Source organism: Grammomys surdaster, unplaced genomic scaffold (genome assembly GCF_004785775.1).
Source record: "Grammomys surdaster isolate TR1022 unplaced genomic scaffold, NIH_TR_1.0 133, whole genome shotgun sequence".
Taxonomy (NCBI): Eukaryota; Metazoa; Chordata; class Mammalia; order Rodentia; family Muridae; genus Grammomys; species Grammomys surdaster.
In genome coordinates this window covers 12,876,417-12,900,917 of record NW_021604591.1, presented here as the reverse complement: position 1 = coordinate 12,900,917, position 24,501 = coordinate 12,876,417, and the positions used below count along the sequence as shown (strand labels likewise).

Below are 24,501 nucleotides of genomic sequence, written 5' to 3'. Positions count from 1 at the left end.
AAAATAGGCCAGCATAGCTGGCTTGTAGTTTCCAGGGATACCCCAATCTCTGGCTCTCATATCACTATTGCTAGGAATGTGCTAGCTATGTGTATGCTACTGCATCTGGCTTTTTACATGGAGTTCTGGGGATTTGAACTTAGGTTGTGGTAGATTGGCCCAGGGAGTGGCACTGTTTGGAGGTGTGGCCTTGTTGGAGGATGTGTGTATGTCACTGTGCGCATGGGCTTTAAGACCCTCATCCTAACCATGTGGGAGTTAATTGTCTCCTAGTGGCCTGCAAATGAAGATGAAGAACTCTCAACTCCTCCTGCATCATGCCTGCCTGGATGTTGCCATGCTCTTGTTTTGATGATAGTGGACTGAACCTGTGAACCTGTAAGCCAGCATCAATTTAGTGTTGTCCTTATATGAGTTGCTTTGGTCATGGTGTCTGTTCACAGCAGTAAGACCCTGTGTCTAATTAAGACCTATGTCTTCATGCTTGTTGGGGAAGCACTTTACTGACTAAACCGTCTCTCCAGGCCTTTCTTTACTCTTTTATTTGATAATACTATCATTAAAAACACATAGCAAATATAATTTGTGAAAACAAACTCTCATGCTTTATTCATTTTTACTTACTTTGTTGTGTTTGACCTAGTCTTTCTTTTCTTTTAAAAATTGTTGTTAATATCAAACATGGATATAATAAATCTAGATTATATCCATCTTTTCCTCAACTCCTCTAAGACCTTCCTCTATTACCCCTTTCTAATTCATGTTGTCTGATTTTTTTTTAAAGAATTAATTAATTGATTAAGTTTTACAACCATGGAGTACAATCAGTATGGCCTGTATGTTCATGAGTGTAGGTCTGCCCAGAGGAGCATTCATGGGCAACCAGCTTTCAGGGCCACATCCTTGAATTAAACTGACTTCCCCTCTGCCATCAGCCACCACTTGCCTGTAGCCCCTTAGCCAGGGTATGAGCTCCTGGGCTTCTATCCCACCTGAATACTGACAGCTTTAACCTTGTACAGGACTTGCTTAGGCATCTATGGCTGCTGGACCTTCATTTTTAATGATAACTTTAAATAGGTATATTTCACACAAATAAACTATCCTCCCTCCCTCCATGTCAGGTGGTAATACTCATCTGGAGTGAGGTCCTGCATATAGCTTACAGAAGGACCAGTTAATTTATTAGCAGATCATTAGCTTTGGTAGGCAGGCAGCTTTGTACCTTTGCTCTGTGTGTGAGTCAAATGAAATGGGTGTGGCCCTTGGCTTTGAGACCGAGAACATATTCCCCAAGTACAAGTCAGTTTGGTGGAAGCAGATGGCAACCTGCTGTATAGGTGGTGTGATGGTTTGTGTATGCTTGGGCCAGGGAGTGGCACTATTAGGAGATGTGGCCTTGTTGGAGTAGGTGTGTCACAGTGTTTGTGGACTATAATATCTTAGTCCTAGCTGCCTGGAAGCCACTATTCTGCTAGCAGCCTTCAGATGAGGATGTTAAACTCTCAGTTCCTCCTGCACCGTGCCTGCCTGGATGCTGCCATGTTCCCTCCTTGATGATAATGGACTGAACCTCTGAATCTGTAAGCCAGCCCCAATTAAATGCTGTCCTTACAAGGATTGTCTTGGTCATGGTGTCTGTTCACAGCAGTAAAACCCTAACTAAGTGGGGTTTGGAAGATCTGCTCCAGGATTTGTTCAGAGGGTAAAATTAGGCCCGTGTGTTGATGCTTTTGGAAGGATGGAAGAGAAACTTACAATGATATGAAAGATAGTTAAATATAAGAATGTTTTGCTACTGATTAGAGTTTTCTTGAAATGAAGAGGACAGCTTGTTTGACTATTAAGCTCCCATGACAGAAAGCATTTGATCGAGGATTGCACAGCTAGGTATCACAGGAATTTCGGCCCAAGTAAAGGAACTAAGCCTCTTTGCCTCCTTCTGATAATTGTGGTTTGCACTATCGCCAAAACAAGTGTAACTTTTCCTGCAAAAGACCAGGTAGTAAACAATATTTGGTGTTGCAGAGCACCCTGTCTCTGCCTCTGCTACTGTACTCTGCTATCATTGGGCAAAGGTGGCCGTGGAGCTGCACACAAAAGAGTGAGCTGTGTTGGATAAAGCATATTCATAAGAACTAGGCAGCAGGCAGATTTGGCCCATGGGACTGGAGCTTGTCTACACTTGGCTTAGATGTTTAATCTTAACAAATGCAAAATCCTTGTGCAGATGAATCTGATTTGCAAAACAGCAAATACCTTTAAGTACAGTCAGACAGCAGACCACTCACCTTAATGAAATCCCCAAATATGATGGGCTTGTTTAAAAAGTATTCCAGGTCAATTGCAATTCCAAAGTGCTTGTCTGTTAAAACACAAAAGCAACGTTACTATGGGGATCAGCTTGAACGTAGCATTCTAATGAGATCTGCAGACTCACATCTGCATTGATATGAAAGCTGAGAGACAGCCATGTCAACAACATGCCTCTTCAGTTGGGTGGAAAAGTTCCCAGATTTCATTATTTAGTAAATATTAAAAGTTTTGGTTAAATAGTAAATATTGAATAATTATTTAATAAAAAGAAACATTTTAGAATTATCATCATTTCTTTTTCTTTTTAAAAAAGTAAATGCATAATTTTCTTTTTTGAGACAGAGTCTCATGCCAAGCTGGCCTCAAACTTAATGCAATCCTCTTGCTGAAGCCTCCTCGGTGCTGGGATTTCGGAAATGAAATACTACACCCAGATAAAAATATGCTTTTAAATTAACATTTAAAATAGTGGGTTTCGCTATGCCATCTTGGTAGATGTAGATCATTATTTTTGTATTGATTTTCCCTCCTTTGTCTCCCTTCTCCCTTTCCTACTAAGCCTCTGTCCCCTAACTAGACCTATCTGTGTCCATGTCATGTATGTGTGACCTCTGTATATAACCATGGGTCTGTATATATGCCTAGATTCCCCATGATGCCACACATGTGTGACATGCACGTGCACACACACACACACACACACACACACACACACACATCACACCACATCACATGAGTCTGCATATGACTATAACTATATATAGTTACCCCTGGATTCTCCATTATGTCATGTATGTGTGACATATGTATTACATGGGTGTGCTTATAAACACACACACACACACACACAACACACACACACACACACACAAACCTAGATCTTCTATGACAGAAGGCATGTGGCATTTGTCTTTCTGTTCACCCACGAACTTCTCTTGTTCCCTTCCACGTCATTTCAGACTGCTTCCTCCCTATGCTTCTCTCGGTTGTCATATCATTCATCAATATTCTCCATCTCTCACTCTATTCCTTATAAGAAAGGAAACATGTTAGCCTGGCTTCTTAACTAGACAAAATTTCATTTGTCCACTTTCCAGTGTCTACTTCTAATTTTATACCTGATTAAGACTATCAGACCTTTATTTTAGTAATTCATCTTCATAATATTTATATATGTTTGGCTTATCAAAAATTTTACTTATGAATGCCTAAACCTTATAAACTCATTTTCAGTTCCCTTTTATGGAGACCAAATTGTTTTTCTGATTTATAAAAAATTAAAAAGATAACCCAGCTAAATAAAGATATTTACTGGCCATTTCTGTCAAAATGACATGGAAGTAGTGTTTGTCTTCATTATTGATCAGGCGATCATGGAACACTCTTTGACATTCATGGCAAAACAGTCTAAATATCTGAAGTTCTTCTCTTATTGTTCCTGGATCACACTGGAGGATACCTGTGTGTGTTTTTTTTTTTTTTTTAAGAAAAGGGAAAAGAAGAGAAAAAATTTATGGAATCTCTTATAACACTTTAATAAAGTAGAAAACACATAAGTCCAACTTGGGATGGAAAGAAGTGGTTAGGTTTGAGATATATTTTGAGGGGGGAATTGTTCATGGAGTGGGTGGAGGTCAAGGCTCATAACCAGAAGAGTTAATGATGGTCCCTTCTAAGGCAGGGAAACCTGTGACCAGTGGTAGAGGGATGGAGCAAGACTCTATTTTTTTTTTTAAGATATCACTATGTATCTCTGGCTATCCTCGAAGACACTATGTAGACCAGGCTGGCCTAGAACTCACAGAGACCTGCCTGCCTCTGCCTCCTGAGTGCTGGAATTAAAGGTGTGCCTCACTGTAGCTGGCTAAGAACCTACTTTCAATCTGCAAGTTTCAGAAGTCCAGTTGAGCAGCTGAGTGAGGACATAGAGAAGAGTGTAGAATGTGGGAGTCATGCTCAGAGGAGAGGCTGCTGTCTGGGACAGAGGACTGACTGAGGTTGAACAAAAAGTTGACTGAGTACAGTGTCCAGGCTGTGATTTTAAGGTAGGGAGGAAGAGCAGCTATCAATGCCAATGGAGTGACAATAGCCATGGGGAGTAGGGAACAGGAGAGCTTGCACTAAAGGCATCAAGGAGAGAGGCTGTTTTTTTTTTTTTTTTTTTTTGTAAACAGGAGTCTTTCTAGAAAAAAAGAGGAATTAATTTTTAAAGGTGGAATCTATTATTGGATTTGTAAAAATGATGCCGGGGATGATCTAATGGAAGGGGATAAAGTATAAAAGCAGTGTGGGAATTGTAAACTGAATCTCAGATGAGGCAGGTGGAGGTGGAACTCTGTACAGGGGCAGTTCAGATCAGGATAGGAAAAGGCAGGTTGTCTGGGAGCTTTGGGAGATGCAGCATCTCTGGTCTGCTTGCTTCTATTCCTCAACCTTAGCTGGAAGGGAGGAGTGGGATGGGGTTGGAGATTTGAGAAGGTTCTGGAGTTCAGCGTGAGGTAGGGCTGTAAGAAGACTTGAATAAGTTATGTTCTAAGTCCCAGTTACTTTTCTGTTGCTGTGATAAAATACCCCGACAAAAGCAACTTAGGAAGAAGGAAGATTTTTCTCACAGAATTTCCTTACAGTTCCAGTCCATCTTTCCAGGGAGGTCATATGAGTAGGAAAATGGGGGTTGGGAGTGGGGGTGGCTATGCACAGCATACCTACAGTCAGGCAGTAGGAACAGCAAAGTTGAGAAACAGAATATGCTCAGCTCACTTCCTTCTTCTTACATAGTCTGGATCTCAAACATAGGGAATAGTGACACCCACAGTGGGCAGGTCTTCCCAACTCAATTAACCATGCCTCTCCTGGGTGATTCTAGATCTCGTCATGTGGACAACTGAGATTAACCATCATGCTTGGAGTTGTCCAGTCGAGTCATAGACACCTTGGTGCACATGATTCTAAGAGATTTGGTGGAGGGCAATGGAAATGCAGAAGCAAGACTGAGGACACTACCTTGCACACACTTGGATAAGTCTCTTAGGTTAAAGACGTAATGGGACTTGGCTGGGGTTGGCAGGAGATCGACACTCATCCTGTTATAAATCTCAACTGCAGCTTCTACAATATTTGATGAAGTTTGCTTTACCGCTTCTGTGAAGTCAGCCAGGAAGCCATTCAAGATGGCCTAGAACCAGAAACATAATGGAGAGATTTTTTAACCCAATATTTGTCTTTCAAATTTTTGATACTGTTTTCCAAGTGCAATAGAAGAAGGCTAAATTCCAAGACAAAGGTACCTGTGCATCAAGCCCTTGTTCATTTCAGAATATACTCTCAAGAACAGGCTCTTTACTGTGATTTGTGGTTATTGGGTTGGCTGAGTGAAATTCATAGCTGGTCTGTGACTTCCCATGAACTTCCTATTTTCTGTCTCTGTGACTGTGTTCACTCAAGAACTCTCCGTTCCTGGGTTCTCTTCCCTCTTTGTCAATTTGTAGCCTCCTCCAAGACCCCACTTTGGGTGACTAGAGATGGCATGCTCTACTGACCCATGTCTTGCTGTTATCCTTTTCAGAGTAACGCTTCTCATCATAGGATGCTCTGATGAGTGCTTCTAGATTAAGGCAACAATGTGTTTTCCGTTTAAAAGATGAGGAAGTGGTCCCTCAGGGAGGTAAATTCAGGTGGGAGAAAGATGGCTCATTGTTCACAGTGATGGTGGGAGAGTCGATGAAGTCTGTTTGAGGTGTGTTGAACTGGAGCTGGGTGGAGTGTTGTGTGCTTTAAACAGGGGACCCGGACCTGGCAGTCATGTCTAAAATATGCATAGAGGTAAGGGCTGGACAGGGGAAAAGATCTGCCTTCTTTAGGAGTTAATGGCATGTATAAACTGTCTGCATTCCTAAATGCTCCAGCTAGGAGACCACAGATAAATGAGTCAATAATGCATATACCACCCAGCTGCTCTCTGGGTGCCTATGGTCACATGCTTCCTGCTTAGAAAAGAAGTGAAAGGGGTCCTTAGAAATCCAGTGGACTATTTTGACTATGAGATCCTTTGTCTGTGTTTTCTTTGCCCCATCTTGTTTAAATTAGAATCCACACTTACCTGAAAAATCTGCTTCAAGCTGTGCTCTGAAGGCATGGGGAGGCACAGCATGCTGAAGTGTCGGATGAAGCGGGGTGTCACAGGATTGCGACCCCCTCCTGGAGGTGCACATGCGGATACAATTGTTACATCCTGTGTGGAGGGAAAGCAATTTGGGTTATCCTGCAGATAAAAAGATAAGGTCTGCTCTCCCTAATATCAGAACTCAGAAACAACACTCTTTGGAGGACCTATTATGAGCCAGCATTGCAACCCCATGAATCTCCAAGGTCACACCCTTATTTCATGATGAAAAACCAAGGTCTTGATTACTCAGTTAGCAATGTCAGGGCTGTATTTTATGTCGGGGCTGTATTTTTTAAACCACTCTGGAGGCTGGCAAGATGGCTCAGTGTTTAAGAATATGCTCTGCTCTTGCAGGATACTGGTTTGTGGTTGCAGTTTCCTTTTCAGCACCCACATTAGGTAACACAAACTTGCCTGTAGCTCCCAGGGACCAGACACCTTCTTTTGGACTCCATAAGGACATGTGCACCCCCAGATTAGGCACACAATTAAAAATAAATGTTTAAAGACAAACAATAGAGATTAAAAGGTCACTCATGCTGTCTGCAGGTCAGGGAGCAGGCTCAGTGTATCTAGAGATCAGTTAAATGTGTTAGTTTAATCTGACTGATATCCATATGAGGTATAAATTATTGGCTTCAGGAGAGGCCGGGGGGAAGGGGGGCTGGCTTCAGACAACGACTGTGGAAATGAAAATAAGTAAGTGAACAGGACAATATTTACAATGGATGGCCCATACATTCAAAAGGAATTCTAGCATTTGGCCTGTGTCTATTTGTCTTTGAGCCAATAACACTGTTCTGTAGGGATACTGGGAGAGTTAAATGATGTGACAGTGCTTGGTGCAATTTGTCCTTACCATGGGTAAAATGGCTTACTGCAGACATATCCCCTTTCAGGAGAGAATCAGAGCAGGCAGTTCATGCAGGGTCCCTATTCTTCCCCAGACTCTTGAGTCCTGATGATGCCTTGTTAGTTGCACATGTTACCACAATGAGGCTCTCTTTTCTCCTCTTAGGGGCTTTGGAGTCTCTATTCCTGCCTCCTCTCTGGTCTATTCCTTTTCTACAGCCAAATAGATCTTTCTAGAACACTTGTTTCAGAGACTCCCTAACACTGAGAGGACAAACCCACATTTTTTCTTTATCATGAACTCACAGCCCTCTGAGATGTGAGTTCTGTTTCTCTTGCTGTTCTAGAGCCACGTTTCACAGGATTAGGGTGTTTCGGACTCCTTGTCTATGATGTTAAAGTATTCACTCCCTCTGCTCTGTCCTTACAGTCTAGTCTCCCAAACACCGGCTTCTCTCAGCCTTAACCCCGCCTCAATCCTGAATTCTCTCTGTCTTTCCTACTCATCGTCTTTCACTGCAAATATCTATCTACTCTCCAAAACTGAGCTCCCTGGGAGGCAAGGACTGTCTCATTGGCCACTCGTCTCCTGAAGGAGCATGACAAGAACTCAATGTAGATGGAATGAACTGAAGTACAGGTAAGAAGCACCGAAATGCTTCATAGACGGAATTTACCCAGAAATAATGTGTCAAAGTCCTAATTTGTGATAAAAATTGATTGCTTTTGGAGACAGGGTATTTGGAGAGGTGATTAATGTAAAATGATGTCTTTAGGGTGACTCCTAATATAATATGAGTGGTACCTCAATAAGAAGAAAACCAGTTGTCGTGGCTTGGGTATGGTTTGCCTCCTCCATAACTTATCACAGGTTTAATCCCTGTTAAGGGGCATGTAGAGGGGAGAAGTTTAATCCAACATTGCTGTTTTGAGATGTTAGCTTTAGGAAATTATTCGGACTAGCTAAGGTTATCAGAGTGGTACTCCTCATGTTTCTCCAGCCTTCCTGTTGTGTAGCATTTCCCTCTGCTTCTTAGAAAGTTGTAAAAGGAAGCTTGCTAATATCAAGATGTAAACAACTCACAGGTTCCAGGAAGTCTCAGAAATGTACTAGATTTACAAGGTTCCTGGCTCTCCAAGATTATATAGGTAGTAGGGACTACTGAGAAAGGAGACTCTCTGCATCTCTTGATCTGCCTGCAAGTTGTACAACAAACTCCTGATCCAGTTTTTGTGAGTTGTCACCCATGCTGAGTTTGGGGGTGGGTGGGCTTTGGGTGAGACATCTGCTTCCCTCTTTTCTTTTTGAGATAGGGTTTCACTCTGTGACCCTGGCTGCCCTAGAACTTGTGATATAAACCAGCCTGGTCGTAGGGATCCACTTGTTTCTGCCTCCCAAGTGGTGGGATTAAAGGCATGCGCCACCATATCCAGCGCTGCAGCTGCCTTTGAGTTATCCATGTTCCTGTAAGTAACCCTTTATTCACATCTATATGTGTGAACAAGCCCAATAAACTCATTGGTTTACCAGGTTGGATTTTGCTGGTATCTTTATTTTGGCCTACCAGTGGTTCCCTGTCTGGGTTGAAGAGATGCTTGTTTATATCTTTCCATTGTCACCTACCACTTGACTGTCCCAATGATGAAGCAGGACCACATGTGGTCTCTTGCCCTTGGACCAAAACTACAATCCACAGTAAATCTCTTTATGACTTATCCATCCTGTGTAACTGTTATGAGCAATAGAAAACAGTGACAACCCCGCATAGGGGCACGAGGAGAAGAAGGGCATCTACAAGTCATGGAGAGACGTCTTAGAGGAGTGGATGCTGCACACTCCATCATCTTGAACTCTAGCCTTTAGAATTATGAAAAACTAGCTGAAGCTACCCAGTCTGTAGTATTTGTAGTATTTCCAAAGATGGAAATGATCTTCCATCAATTGATGTGAAATCTAAAATTAACCTGTATTTCTTTCCAAAAGAGTTTGTTTCTATCATAGAATCCACCAAAATCTTGATACTGCCGAAGCAGTTCGATTGGTGGTTGGGAGCCATAGCGGTCCAGCCGGGGCATATTCAGATCATCAACAAAAATCACCACTTGTTTATTTCCTGGCGCTCCTGGAAGACAAAGAATTTTAAAAGAATTACAATTTGTCCTTAGAAAACATAAGACTGTTTGCTGTTGTGGCTTAAAAATGATTTGTCCCCACAAAAGTTCATGTTGAAGGTTAATCCTTGGTGTAATGGTATTGGGGGGGGGCACTGAGGCATTTGGGGTCATGAGGGATCTGCCCATCCACCCTCTGCTGGGAGATACAGACTTGACCAAGGTTTTCACTTTGTCATCTCACTTTTAGACTCAGAAACACTTGATGATGTTAGTTCCCCAGTGGGGTCTGGACCTTTCCAGGTCTTAGCCTCTCCCCCTTCCCTGACCAGATGTGTGGCCCGAGTGTTTGAATGTGGAGGAAGAAGGGGGTTATCTATAGAAGGAAGTAGAGGAACACCAAAGGTTTCAATTAATGAACTCCGCCTCATCACCTCCACACAGATCAGGCTTTGATATTTGAAACCATCCGAATCTCATCAACGGAAAATCCCAGACAGTAGGAAGGAAGCACAGGTGGTGGGTTCCCCACTCTGGCCTCCTGGGCTTCAGAAAGTAGCTCTAGCCCTGTGGTTGAGGTGGAGGGATTCCAAGGCAGCTGAAGCTAATTCAGGGTTCCACTTTATCTCCTGGCCCAGAGAAGCCATGTATCAAGATCCAAGTGGGAAAAAGACCTAAGAGAATCACTCATAACAATTTGGAGCTCATGCCAAAAAAACAGACTGGCATCTGCTGCCCTGTGTTTAACTGAGCAAGAAAAAGGGAAGCCGGAGGAGACAGTGAGGCAGTTGGTAACCCCATTGTTAGTACATGGAGGTCAGCACATGGTGGACAATGTGGAAAGCAGCTGAGCTCTGTCAGGTGCCCACTGGAGGGCTGCAGGCTCTGCTAAGTGAAGCCCAGCATAGAGGTTGAACTTATATCACTGGAGATTGGGAAGAAGTGGATTCTGTGATCTGGAGATCTACATCAGGCAGCTTTCCAGTAGGGAGGCTGAAACCTGACCAGTGAACTGCTCTTTTAGGGATCTTCAGAAGAGCTTGCTTCTGCAAGGCTGCCTCCCAGAGAACATGGACAGTAATCCAGTGCCAGAGCTGCACATAGAGACAATGTAAATGCCAGTGAGGGATGGAACATTAATCTATCCTATTTTCTCCTGCCCCTACACATCAGGACCTTTACAGGAAGAGAGGGCTAGCATCACTACATGCCATTCTCCATGTCAGTACCCGGGGCTGCAAATCTGACTTACAACAGAGACAAGGGCTGACTTTTAATTACGCTTGGGGTTGATGTTTTGCGTATTTAAAATATCAAAAGGTGACAGGAAAATTACACTTACAACAACAACAACAACAACAACACAACTAGCTAATAAGGGAAAGAGAAGGAGATGCTAAAACTTGGTTGAAAACACCACCTGAAGACAAACCTAGTCTCGTGCTACTTTCAACTCAACCCAGAAACTCCACGTGCCACATATGAAGACATTTGTCAGTTTAAACAAACGGAAATCAGTTGAGGTTTGAGAACCGTGGATGGAGAGAAGAGGGGGCATGAAGTCTCCGAGACTGCAGATGATCTGGGCTGAAGGTGGCTGTCAGGGCTAGTGTCCATCTTGACTCCACTTGGAGTCACCCAGGAGGCACACTTCCAGGTGTACCTGTGAGAATGTTTCCAGAGAGGTTCGATGGGGGAAGGGAAGATTAACCCCGAATGTGGTGGGCACAATCCCATGGGATCCCAGAATGAATAAAAAAGAAAAACTAAATAAAAAGGAGAAAGCAAGCTGAGCAGCAGCATTCATCTGCCTTGAAGGCAGGTGTGGTGTGACCACCTGCTTGCTCCTGCCGCCACACTTTCCCTGCTAAGATCAGCCTTCTCCCTTAAACTAAGCCAAAACAAATTCCTCCTTTAAATTGCCTTTCTCAGCTATGAGAAGAGCAGCTGACATTGTGGTGGGAGGAAGAACTGGCTTGCAGTTCATGTCGAGATATCTAGATGAGAAAAGTGACCATTAGCACAATCCCCTCACTCCATTCTGCACAAACTCGTGCTGAGGCATGGCTCTCCGAGTGATGTTTACGACCTGCAGGAGATATCAGTGCTTTCCCCAGAGGACTAGACTGGTTGCTACAGGAATGGGTTGCTGCAAGGCGAGTTGGTTTCTTCAGCTTGCTCTCTTTGTATGCAACTGGCTTAATGAGTGTGCAGAATAAAGCCATGACAACGACTCTCACCTAGAATATTTTTTCTCTTTCGTTCCAGTTTTGACTCAATGATCTCTTGTGTCCTTGCAGATGAAGTTTGGGCAGAAAAATTTAGATAAACAGGGACATAGCCAGCTGATTCTTGAATTCTATTCAGCAGTCCTTTTGCAATAACAGACTTTGAATAAAAAAGAGCATATTAATTGATTTCATATTCAGTGTGATACATTTTCAGTAGCCTATACTGGTCACCACCCAGCCCCATGAATGAGACACAGTATAGAAGAAGCAAGGGTGTATCTAAATGAAACTGTTATTGTTTCACTGTGGACATTGATTTTCAGATATATTTACCAGAACTAAAGAAATATTAGAATCAGGTCTAACTCAGAAAAAAAGTCTTAGTGTCATACCAAATTTATCTGTTAGTATCCAGTCAGATTGGATGATGAGGTAGACTCACATTTCTTTTTTTTTTGAAAAATTTAAAAATTTACATGTGTGTGTGTGTGATCATGCACGTGTATGGGTGCCTGTGTGTCATGATGCACATTTGTGGAGGTTAGAAGACAACGTACTGAAATTAGTTCTCTCTCATATGAGTCCTGAGGACTGAACTCATGGAGCCAGGCTTGGCAGCAAGCCCCTTTACTTGCTGAGACATCTCGGAGGCCCATATTTCTCAGAGACAGTATAAAGATAAACAGTGAATCCTGGTTTGTGCAGACTCCCCTAAACATTTTCTTCTCCTCCCCTCCTTCACAAATTATAACGACTCTGAAGTTGTGGCTGTGTCAGTTAAAAGTCAATAGGAAAGAGGACAGAATGACTGTCACCTACAGTTCTTGAGGAATACAGCTGCCCTGGGCAGTTTCTACCCAGACCACAAGTGGCTACTGCAGAAGAACGAAAACACCCTAAACTCCAAGCTCGGTCTGTAAGACCAACCTGAGGATACATTTAGAAACTGTTAGAAACTTTGGGGGAAATCTCAGAGTCAGTATGGATTCTGCAGAGTTAAATTCTTCTGAAAAAGTGATACAATCTAAAAAACAAACAAACACACAGACAAACAAATAAATTCTTCTCCCCACCCCGGGAAACAATGTGTTATTTATGAAGCTGAGGACTCTAACTCCACAGTGCCCTCAATTCGACAGCACTTCTTATCGGATACTTTTCCTACCTTGCCGACTCCAGTTGTTCCGGTAAACAACACCGAATGCCTGACTGCCAGCAGCTTTTCCATTAGATACCCATAGCGCACCGTGTCTGTTGTAGGGACAAGCATCTCAAAGAATGGGACCTCCCTGCTGTACTTGAAAGTGGGTATGATTCGTTCCCAGGGGTCCAGGCGTTTGGTGTCAAAGTCTACGTGAATGCTCCACAGATCTCCAGAACTGGGAAGCTGAAGTATAAGGCCAAATGTCAGTGGGCAGCATTGACTCACAGAAATAGATGCATTCACAAAATCCAAGGCAGAGAACATGAACAGAGTTGAATTTCATGTTTTTCTTTTTTCTTTTTAAGAAGAATTTGTTCAAGTATCAGAGGCTAATTGCTTACTTTTTGATTTAACTGCAGTGATGATGCACTCATGTGTGTGTGTGTGTGTGTGCTCGCTCACATGATGTGGGTGAGTGTAGAGGCAGGTCAGGGACATTGGGGTGTCTTACTCTATCATTCTCTGCCTTATTCATTTGAGATGGAGTCTTACTGAACATGGAACTAGGCTGGTGGCTAGTAAGCCCAGAGATCCTCCTGTCTCTAGCTTACAGAGTTTTGGATGGAGATTTATTTTGCTTACATATTTATTTTATTCATTTTGATGTGTGTGTGCTTCCTTGTCTGTATGTGCACCAGCCCAAGCCTGGACATTAAAATCTGACATGTGCAGGGAGAAGACCCAGCGTGCAGCCATACTGCTGACTGAGAAACTCCAGGGAGAGGTGGCCCTGGCCACCCTGCTCAGCAGGGAGGGGAGACAGGCCAGTCTCACTGACTTGAATCCCACAGAGGCACTCTTGAATCTGTTTTCATCTAAGATACAAGCACCTGCTCTTTCACCTTCACGAGACAATCCAGGGAGCTTCCGGTTAGGAAGAAATAGTGACAGGAGGTTTTAAAACCTTAACTTCACTTGTCTTTTATTTTCTCAATCTTCACTTTCTTTCCTTCTCTTTTCTCCATCTTGCCTTCCTTTCTTCCTCCCTCCCACCTCCTCTCCTTCCTTTCTCTCCACTTTTCTCTCTCTTCCAGGCATTCTACCTTTGAGTTCGTTTCCCAGCCCTGTAACAGACTTCTTTTTTTTTTTTAATTTTTATTTTGCTCAATTGGATTTTGTGTTTTTGTCTTTCTCCATCTTCTTATGATTTCACCCATTACTTATTCATTATAGCTTTCTTTAGCTTTAATAACCCTCACATCTATCACAATATCCTAACACCTGTTCTTCCTGTACCTCATTATGGGGTGAAATTAAAAGATGGTATCGCTTTTACTGCATTTTAGTGTCAGGTCTGTTGTTAAATCATTATTCCTGTTACCTGAGTCACTCCTTAATCTGTTTTCATTTAAGATACAAGCACCTGCTCTCTTACTTCCATGAGACAATCCAGGGAGCTTCTGGTTAGGAAGAAATAGTGATGGGAGGTTTTAAAACCTTGACTTCACTTGTCTTAACTTCTTCTCCTCTTTAAATAGTAGTTCCTGAGTCCAGGTGAAGACTGGGCACTAAGGCACTATATTTATTTTATAAAATAAAACAGACCAGGGCTGGAGAGACAGCTCAGAAGAGCACTTGCTGCTCTTGTAGAGGATCTGGGTTCAGTTTCCAGCACCCACATAGTGGCTCACAATGAACTGTAACTCCAATTCTTGTGTTTCCCACTCTCTCCTCTGGCCTCTGTGGGCATTGCACACATGTGGTGGGCATACATACATCCAGGCTAAACACTTGTGCACATAAATAAAAATATCTTTAAAATAAAATAAAAGATGATAAGAGAAAAAAAATTCCTGCAACCCAAAGACATGCAAACTATGGCTCAGAATAGGAAACGGCCAACACAAACCCTTCAGAAGGCGAAGATTATGGAGTAACAGAAATGTCAATGAAAAGAATTCTCCATTTGCTAGAAGTGGCACATACCTTTAGAAACATCACCTGGAGGCAGAAGCAGGTGAATCTCTGTGAGTTTTAGGCCAGCCTGGTCTATACAGTGAATTCAAGACCAAGGCTACCCTAAAAAAATCCATATCCTATGGTTAAAAAAAAATTAAAGAATCTCAAGGAGGATTTGAACAGGATGAGTAAAGCAAGGAAATTATTTCAGGTCCTAGATTAAAACCACCACAATGCGCAATAAAACTAGCAAAATGGATGAGAAATTTGGCAACACGGGCGAGAAAATTTACCAAGGAAACTGAGAGTCTGGAAAAGAACCAAAGAGAAAGGTCAGAAATGGAAGTCCATCAATCAAATAAGCACATGTAATGAGCAGTTCACAAACATTCTATTTGTGCTGAATGTGCTGTGTTGTATTGGGTGCTGCAAGTACTCTAGGGATGAGTTAGAGTATGCAGGGGGATATGTGGGGTATTCAGAGTATCTGGGGGATGTGTGTAGGGTATTTAGAGTATGCAGGGGGATGTGTAGGGTATTTAGAGTATCTGGGGGATATGTAGGGTATTTAGAGTATGCAGGGAGATGTGTAGGGTATTTAGAGTATCTGGGGGATATGTAGGGTATTTAGAGTATGCAGGGGGATATGTAGGGTATTCAGAGTATCTGGGGGATGTGTAGGGTATTCAGAGTATCTGGGGGATGTGTGTAAGACATTTGCCACTGATAACAGATATTTGATAACAGATGGTGTGTCCCATCTGATAGAAGGGACTTGAGCATTTATAGACTTTGGAGTTTGGGGAGCACTGGAATCAGTTTCTTCAAGAGCAACTGTGTGCACATATCAATTTTTATACAATTCTATCCATGAATTAATATTTTGAAAATCCACAGGTACTGGTATTTCCAGTTTCAGTCTAACAACATGAGGTACATTTGAATTTTTCTTCCATATTTACAAGTCTTTCTGTGATGGTGAAGAATCTAGTTGCTGTAACACATTTGCTCGACGTTGGGATGCATAAAAAGGAGTTCCCAAGTCAATACTGACCGACTGTGAAACTGTGCCTGCAAATTAGGACTCTGTTGTCGTCTGTGGTGCAGGGGTTACAGACTGTTTACCTTATTAACACCAAATGCCCAGAAAGCACACTGAGAGATTTCTTGTTTGCTTGGTTTTATTTATTTTTTAATACAGTAGATGTTATCAGTGACTGAAAGAGGAGAGTAACTTTTAGAAATCCTCACGATGAATAAGACTAAAGCTCCTAAAGTTGGTGCTTTTCCTGTTCACGTATTCCTTTTTATTCTATTAATTCTAACTTTTACGCTTATAACTACATTTTTTTTTCTGGAGTGTTTGTTTAATCGTATAGGTATTGCTCTTCTGTTTATGAAACATAAAGGTCTTAAAGTTATACCCGTACATTTTAAGGACTTCAAGTGATGATGTCACCTCTATTTGGTTCTTACCCTGGCATCAGGATTATCATCAAATTGTGTTCTAATAAACGTATCAAAGGAATCCCAGTGATTTTCAGTTAAGTTTCCACCCAAAGACCACAAATAACAGAAGACAAAAGTCTGGCACAGTACAGTGTTCAGCTTTATTTGCTCCTGAAAGTATAAAGAGAAACAGTGTAAATATCTTACTTCCTGATGGAAGATGACTCCTAAACTGTGAAGGCTGGGACCTCTGCTTATTTAGACTCATGAGTTTAACTGAGCATAGAGAACTCTCTTATTTGGTGATTCACAAAGTGGTGTTTCCTAATTTATATGATGAAAAATAATGAAAAATGATGAAAAATGAGGAATTGGCATAAGTAGGAAACACAACCCAAGGTTGACTTTCAGCTGTGTGTGGTAGCTCACTTTATGTATGCTTGCATGGGTGTCTTCGAACAGACCGAGCAGCCCCCGTCCTAGAATATGTTGTATACCACAGGGGTAGTAGAGATTGAGTGGAAGAATAAGCCACAGGCTCTCTGGTGTCCCTTCTAACTTTGAGTCTAATTGAAGTAATTAGTCTTGCAAAATTAAATTAAAAATCAAATGGTCAAATTTCAGAAAATTTAGTTTTGATTGGCAAAGGACCTCATAGAACAACGGTGGTTTTGAGCTTCATACTAGCAAGAAGCCTCCATGCAGGGCTGGTGAGAGGGTTCAGTGGGTAAGAGAGCTTAAGCAGGACAAACTGAGCTTGAGCTCTGAACCCTTGGTGGGAAGAGAATCGATACCCAAAAATTGTCCTCTGATCTTCATACGTGCATCATACATTTACACACACAGACACACACACACACACACACACACACACATGCACACACAATTTAAAAACAAAATGAAACTTCATACCATTGACAAGATATTTCCATCTTTGCTGAGCAGCAGAGACTCCAGCAGGCAGCAGAGTGTCGTCACTTTGCTGATATCCACCTGTGGGATAGCTTGGGTGCACTTTTTGTTTACGAACTGTAACCCATCATCAATATAACGATTGAAAAGATTCAATAAATATTCTTGGACTTCTTCATTCAGCTTAAAAATGAAACACATAAATAATGTTCTAGTGAATTCTTCCTGAAGGCAAAACATACGATTAAATTTAGAGAGTTTTTAAAATCCATATAGCTAGTATATTCAGTGGCTTTTAGATCAAAGGATGTCAGCATCACACAATCTGAAACAAAGTCCATGGCAACCCACAGTGCAGCAGGGATGCACGGAGGACAGGACAGGCAGTGGAGAAGGCCCTGTATTTCTTGGTTTGCCAATGAACTCAGAGATTTCACATTGTAACTAATTCTTAAAGTACCAATGCATGCACTCCAATACACTATCTGCTGAGAATCTTTGAACAATGAAAGAGAGTAAGAGAGAAGGCAACATTTCAACATCTCCGCCAATGGGAGGGATAATTTCCAAAGACTTAAAAATAAGTTCAATTCCGTGTTATTCAATACTATGCTGGAAGTTCAAGCTACTGTGACAGGACAATAAGACCAAAGATTTGCAGGTTAGAACGGGAGACACAGGAGCTGGAGAGATGGACCAGGGTTAAAAGCACATGTTACTTTTGAGTTTGGTTCTATCATGTTGGGAGGCTTATAACTGTCTATAACTCAAGCTCCAAGGCATCTGATGTCTCCCTCTGACTGCACATGTGCATGTGTGCACACACACATATTCACACACACACACACACACACACACCTACCTACCTACCTACCTACCTACCTACATACATACATACATACACACACACAAAAATACCAAATCCTTAAACCTATAATAATAATTAATAATAATAAATTTTTAAAGGAAAGGAAACAATAAAGTAAAACTATATTCAAAGTTCAAAAATGGCAAGATTATTTAGGTATAACGTCTCCTTAAACTGGTAAAATAAGACTAGTACTAAGAAGCAATTACATAGAAAAGTTTTAGGTAACTAGCATGCACAATTGGAATTAACATTCAAAACAAAACACAATTCCAGTATATTAACAAGAATCAATAACCATAAATCAACCAAAACATGTTCTATATCTCTAGGAGAAACATGATAACATTCTGATGAAGAAAACCAAAGAACTGAATAGTGAGCTATGCCAGGTTTATAAATACAAGTAGTAATTAAAGTCAAGAGGTCAACTCTACTGAATTTTATCTATAAATTAGCTCTACACAATCCCAATCAAAGTTCCAGAAAGTTTCTTTGTGTAGCACACTGATTCTAAGGTTTGTATGAAGAGACAAAAGTCCCAGAATAGGCAACAAACAGTGAAGAATAGCAAATCTGGAAAGCTGATGTTGTATGTGGTAGTTTGAATGAGAATGTCTCCAACATACTCATGGGTTTAAATATGTGGTTCCTAGTTGGAGGAACTGATAGGAAGACATGACCTTGTGGGAGGAGGTGTGTCACTGGGGATGGGCTTGGAGGTTTCAGAAGCCTACATCATTTCCAAGTCTTTCTTCCTCTCTGCCTCATGCCTGTGGTTTGGGATATAAGCTCTCAACTATTGCTCCAGCGCCATGCTTGCCTGCCCACTGCCATGCTTTCCACCATGATGGTCATGGCTCACCCTCTCAAATTGTAAGAATCCCCTGTAAATTGTCTCTTCTACAAGTTGCCTTGGTCGTTGTGTCTCTTCACAGTAATAAGAAAGTAATGAAGACACTACCATACTTCAAGATTTAGGAAAAGGTAAAAATAATTTGAATATATATATATATTCAAATATATATATATTCAAATATATATATTCAAATATATATATACATATATACATATATATATATATATATATATATATATATATATATATATATATGCATACACACACACAATCTTTGGAGTTTTAAAACAATTTGTTTTTAGAATCTAACTTTCAGCAGTAGATAATGAAACAACAGAATATCTACAACTTGAAAAAATAAAACAAAATTAAGAACAACATAAAACCAAATGAATAGAGATATCGACCTTAGATCCTTTACAAAGACAAACTCAAAATGAGTCTCTGACTTCAATATAAAACATAGAACAAAACATATAGAAATAATACAAGAGAAACCGAGACAACTTTGGGTTTGAAAATAGGTTTCTAGATTCGACATTAACACCATGATATGTGAAAAAAATTGATGTTGCTCCTCACTAAAATCAAAAGCTTCTGGAGGCTGGAGCGAAGGCTCGGCAGTTAGGAGCACTGCTTGCTCTTGGAGAGAGCTGCATTCTCAGAATCTACAGGACGGTTCACAGCCACCCACACTTCCAGTTCTGGGGAACCTGACAACCTCTTCTGACCTCTGTGGACACCAGTCATGCATTTGCTACCCAGACATGTGTGCAGGCAAAACACTCACACATGTAAAATAAGTAAATCTTTTTTTTTTCTTTTTTCTTTTTTTTTTTCGAGACAGGGTTTCTCTGTGTAGCCCTGGCTGTCCTGGAACTCACTCTGTAGACCAGGCTGGCCTCGAACTCAGAAATCTGCCTGTCTCTGCCTCCCAAGTGCCGGGATTAAAGGCGTGTGCCACCACCGCCCGTCGTAAATCTTTTTTTAAACAAAACAAAACAAAAGACACTCTCTGCTCTGTAAAGACACTATTAGGAGGATGAAAACAAAGATAATATCATCTGAAGAGATAGAGTACTCTTAAGATACCGAGAAGCCACAGCCTAGGAGAAAACAATTCCAAAAGATGTAATTTGATAAAGGATTCGTAAAGAAGTTGTATCAAAACATACCAAGACTTCTCCCACCCCACTCCCACCCCCATAGAGATGCATGCATTCTGGTCCAGGCTGGCCTCAAACTAACTTGATATGCAGCTACTCTACTCGATATCAGCAATAAAGCAACAACAACAACAACAACAAAAAACCAACAACCAATCTCAGCTAAGTAATGGGCAAAACCATGCCCCGGTACATAGCTTAGCAAAGAGGACACACAGATACAAACCAGCACATAAAAGCATGCTTGAGGATCTGCAGATTGAAACAAGACCCTGAACAAAGCCCAAGGCACAAAAATTCCAAATGACAGTAACTATTTAAGCCACAGGAGCTTTCCTCCACTGCTGGTGTGAATACAAGATGGCGCAGCCACTGCAGAAGACAGTCTGGAGATTTCTCACAAAGCCAACTATACACATCTGATCTAGAAACTATATTTCTACATATTTACCCAAATGAATCAAAATTTCAAGGAAAAACCTGCACACTAGTGCCTGTAGCAGTTTTATTGATAACTGCTCAAACTCCAGGCATCCCAAATGTTTTTTAGGAGGTAAATGGATAAGTGAACCACTGTGTGTCCGTATGACAAAATATTATTACTCGATATTAAAAAGGAAACGAAATATCAATCCATGAAAGACATGAGGTTCCTTATATGCACTTTGTTAAGTTAAAAAAAATCAGCTAGCTCCAGGAGGCTTTATACTATGATCCTATGATCCTATGGCCTCTGTGAAAGGTGGAACCATAGGGGCCACAGAAGAGAACACTGATTACTGGGTAGAGGGATGGAAGCAGAACACTCAGGAGCTTCAGGACAGGGAAGTGAAGCACTGTAATGATGGACACATGACTTTATGTGTTTAAAAAAAACCCATGCACTGTACAATGCAGAGTGAACCCTGCTGTAGGCCCCATACTCCAGCTAATAACAATACATTGATATTGGCACAATGACAATAACAGGTCTATCACATCACTGTAAGATGCTATGAATAGCCGGGCGGTGGTGGCGCACGCCTTTAATCCCAGCACTCGGGAGGCAGAGGCAGGCGGATTTCTGAGTTCGAGGCCAGCCTGGTCTACAGAGTGAGTTCCAGGACATCCCGGGCTATACAGAGAAACCCTGTTTCGAAAAACCAAAAAAAAAAAAAAACCAAAAAAAAAAAAGATGCTATGAATAACGTCTTACACCTTACGCCTGTGAGGTGACAGTGTGTCCTGTTCCCAAGATCAGGGCAGGAGGCAAACTGGCTTTCCTTCTGGCTCCCAGAGATATTAGAGGCTCCTAAACCCTAAAGTCCAATCAGTGTGTGAACTTAAATATTCTTTCTTTATTGTGATTTCCTCTGATCGCCTAACAGGCTGTCTGCAAAGTCTTGTTCACTGTTGACTGTCTCAACCGGTTCTGTGCTTTTTTGGGGGGCGTGGAGACAGTGACACTGGAGGAGCACTTCATGTTGGTCCTTAAGAGGAACTAGCTTGCAGAGAGGCGGGGTAGAGAAGGCAGGAGGCAGAGGGACAGTGCTGGCAGGTGAGGTAGTGTAGAACAGACTTATGGGTGTGTCCCTGGAGGATTCAGGGCTTTGAGGACAAGCCAAAGGGATGGAATTCCTCCAATGACACACTCCACTCCACTGGATTGATTCACATTTGTGCACTGCGGGGCAATGAGAGCCCCAACAGATGCGGGGAGACTTGGGGGGACATTTGGCTGCACTTACTTTCTTAGACATGGTGCTCATCCACGTTTTAACATAAGGCATCCACTTGAGCTCTTCGGGATCCACGAACACCATGCCACATCGGCTGACCGTGGCAGGAGAGGCAACCTTGAGATCTTGTACCTAAAATTGAACAGCTAGTAGGTTATTTTCACATCCTTTCAACTTTAGCACGAAAGAATCACACTCTTAACGTGTAAGCTAACACAGAAAGGGAGTGCATGGCAAAGAGAGGAATAGCAGTTTGCAATTTGAAAAAGAACAGGCAAGTTAGGAGAATGTTCAAAGTACAGCACATTATCAGTTTCTGCCTCTCTGTGTGTCTCTCTCTCTCTCCTCCCTCTCTCTCCCCTCTCTCTCCCTCTCCTCTCTCTCCCTATCCTCTCTTCTCTCTCTCTCTCCCTCTTCTCTCTCTCTTCCTCTCCTCTCTCTCCCTCTCCCCTCCTCTCTTCTCTCTCTTAGTCTTTCTCAACATGGTCTACCTACAAAGCCCTGATCGGTCTAGTCTGAAACTCCTGAGACCCGCCTGCCTCTCTGCCGTCCAATCACTGGAACTACAAGCATGCTCCACCACACCAGCATATTATCTAACTCTTTTAATTTTTATTATTTTTATATTATCTACTTCATGGTAGGCATTGTCTTTCCCCCTTTCATTTGTCATTCTTGTATTCTAACATCTAGGCACATACATGGTATACAGCAGATATTCTACATATTTGATGAACAGTGAGATTATGGGTGGTATTTTCTGTGACTTTTTGTGGCTGTGTTTGACTCTCACCCTTCTCACAAAGAGAAGGTAGTGTCCATTCCTGGCATAGTGGGATAATCTGTTCACAGAATGGCTAACACCATTTTTAACTAGAAATTAAAATTATGCAAGCCTCATACATATCTGTCTCCAAAACAAAGCAAGTGAAGCTAGAAACAACTCTACTTTTATTATAGAGAAATGGGAACATAGGGCAGGTGTTGTGAACTTATTACAAATGATAATTTAACAAATACTCAGCAAGTAAATAAAATACCTCCACAGATAAATGATAAAAACAGTATGTCACTGTGGGTTGCTTTGTTTTTTATCCTGAGGTGTCAACTCAATGAATATTTCACTTCCTAGCAAGGCATGCATTTACCTCAAAAAGCATGTGGATTTGAGGTGTGAGTTTAATCCTTTCACTGTTAGCCAGGCACAGCATCTTGTTGTCATCCAACACGGTATTCATATTTTCAATCCAAAGAGCATCCACTGGCCCATCACTGATTATCCATTTATGATCTTCTGAAGTATCGTTCACAGCTGCTCGGACACTTAGTGCCATCAAACCATCCTTCCATTCCAAAGTCACATTATTGACTTCCCCATATAATTCTCCCATTGTGATTGATTTGGGATTAAGAACATAGGTTTTTACCGGCTGATAAAAAGAATTGCCTGTGTTGAGTTTTTCCAGATTCCCTAAGGTTTCTGCTAATACTTGGTAAACTGTGGTCTTGCCACCTCCTGTCGGCCCTACTAACATAACGCCGTGTCTCACCAACATCGTCTCATACAACTGTATCACCTTTTTGACCATACATAACTCAGGCTGAAGCTTCTGGTTAATCATGACATCCACAATTGTCGACTGCAAAATACCATAGTCGTGTTCTGGGATTTGGACTCCAGGAAAAAGATCAGATATGATACCACTGACAAAACAGAAATGACATGTTAGGAGCCCCCAGCGATCCCTGTTTTCCCATACTTGTCATAAGCAACTGAATGGCCTTTTGATTATTCACAGTACAAGTCTGTCCTGGGCTGTGCCCGGATCCACTCCTTTTTCTGAACTCTTGTGTCATCTCATTTTCTGTGTCTCAGGCCAGTATTTTTTTTCTGAACAGCAGGACTTCCTTCAGGATGAATAATAGGACATATGTCTATCTGGCCCACACTGCATGGCAGTACAGTACCAAACACCCAACTGATGAATTTATCAATAGATTGAACATTTTTATTTCAATGTTTTCCTGAAGCAATAAGTGCTTATAACTATATGTAGATATTGGGAAAATTAAGATGGAAGCTAAAATAGAAAATTAATAGGAGCTTTGGTTGACAGTTATAGGGTCACTCCATTTAAACTCTTTTTGTACATGGATCTGCAAATATTTTAGGAGGCTTCTAGAGTAGTATGTTTACATATAGCTTTTCTAAAAGACCTTTAGTGCTGGCTACCCCTCCATCTCTCCTCCTACCCTGCTCTCATCCTACCCCATTAACCCTTCCGAATCGTTCTGCTTACGCTTCATACCACTGTGTCCCCCCTCCTCTCTTGAAAGCCCCCCCCCCGCCCCACTGTGGCCGTTTACTAACTTTGCCATGGACCATGCTCCAGAGGAAGATCAACACCCAAGAGTATATATTGGCAACACAAATGGGACTTAAAATTTTTTTTTAAAAAATAAGACATGAAATTAGTTGGGGAGCATGAGGGAGGGACCCTGGGAGGAGTTGGTGAAGAGGGTGACTGTGATCAAAACACATTGGATGAGAACTTCAAAAGACAAATAAAATATTGCATAGAAAATAGAAAAGGAAAGAAGGGAGGGAGGGAGGAAGAAGGAAAGAGCTGTGTAAATTCTGAGAAATAGTTGAAAAGAGCTATTCATGTGGGAAGAAAGAGGCCCGTTCACCACTGCACAACAGATACACAGCTACACTGGCTTTACGCACATATGCATGTGTGATATGA

At 41.7% G+C, this 24,501-nt stretch overlaps 1 protein-coding gene across 1 annotated transcript in view; it reads right to left on the bottom strand.

Annotated features, from left to right (window-relative positions):
- Positions 1 to 24,501, bottom strand: part of Dnah6 (dynein axonemal heavy chain 6) — a 206,444-nt gene that overhangs the window by 83,720 nt on the left and 98,223 nt on the right. The window contains exons 33-43 of the mRNA XM_028762489.1: positions 22,900 to 23,455; positions 21,761 to 21,883; positions 17,141 to 17,323; positions 16,256 to 16,399; positions 12,842 to 13,063; positions 11,686 to 11,833; positions 9,299 to 9,456; positions 6,416 to 6,547; positions 5,320 to 5,491; positions 3,629 to 3,775; positions 2,292 to 2,365 (exon numbers count right to left, since the gene is read on the bottom strand). Coding sequence (XP_028618322.1) covers positions 2,292 to 2,365; positions 3,629 to 3,775; positions 5,320 to 5,491; positions 6,416 to 6,547; positions 9,299 to 9,456; positions 11,686 to 11,833; positions 12,842 to 13,063; positions 16,256 to 16,399; positions 17,141 to 17,323; positions 21,761 to 21,883; positions 22,900 to 23,455 — 2,059 coding nt within the window. The remainder of the gene's footprint in view (positions 1 to 2,291; positions 2,366 to 3,628; positions 3,776 to 5,319; positions 5,492 to 6,415; positions 6,548 to 9,298; positions 9,457 to 11,685; positions 11,834 to 12,841; positions 13,064 to 16,255; positions 16,400 to 17,140; positions 17,324 to 21,760; positions 21,884 to 22,899; positions 23,456 to 24,501) is intronic.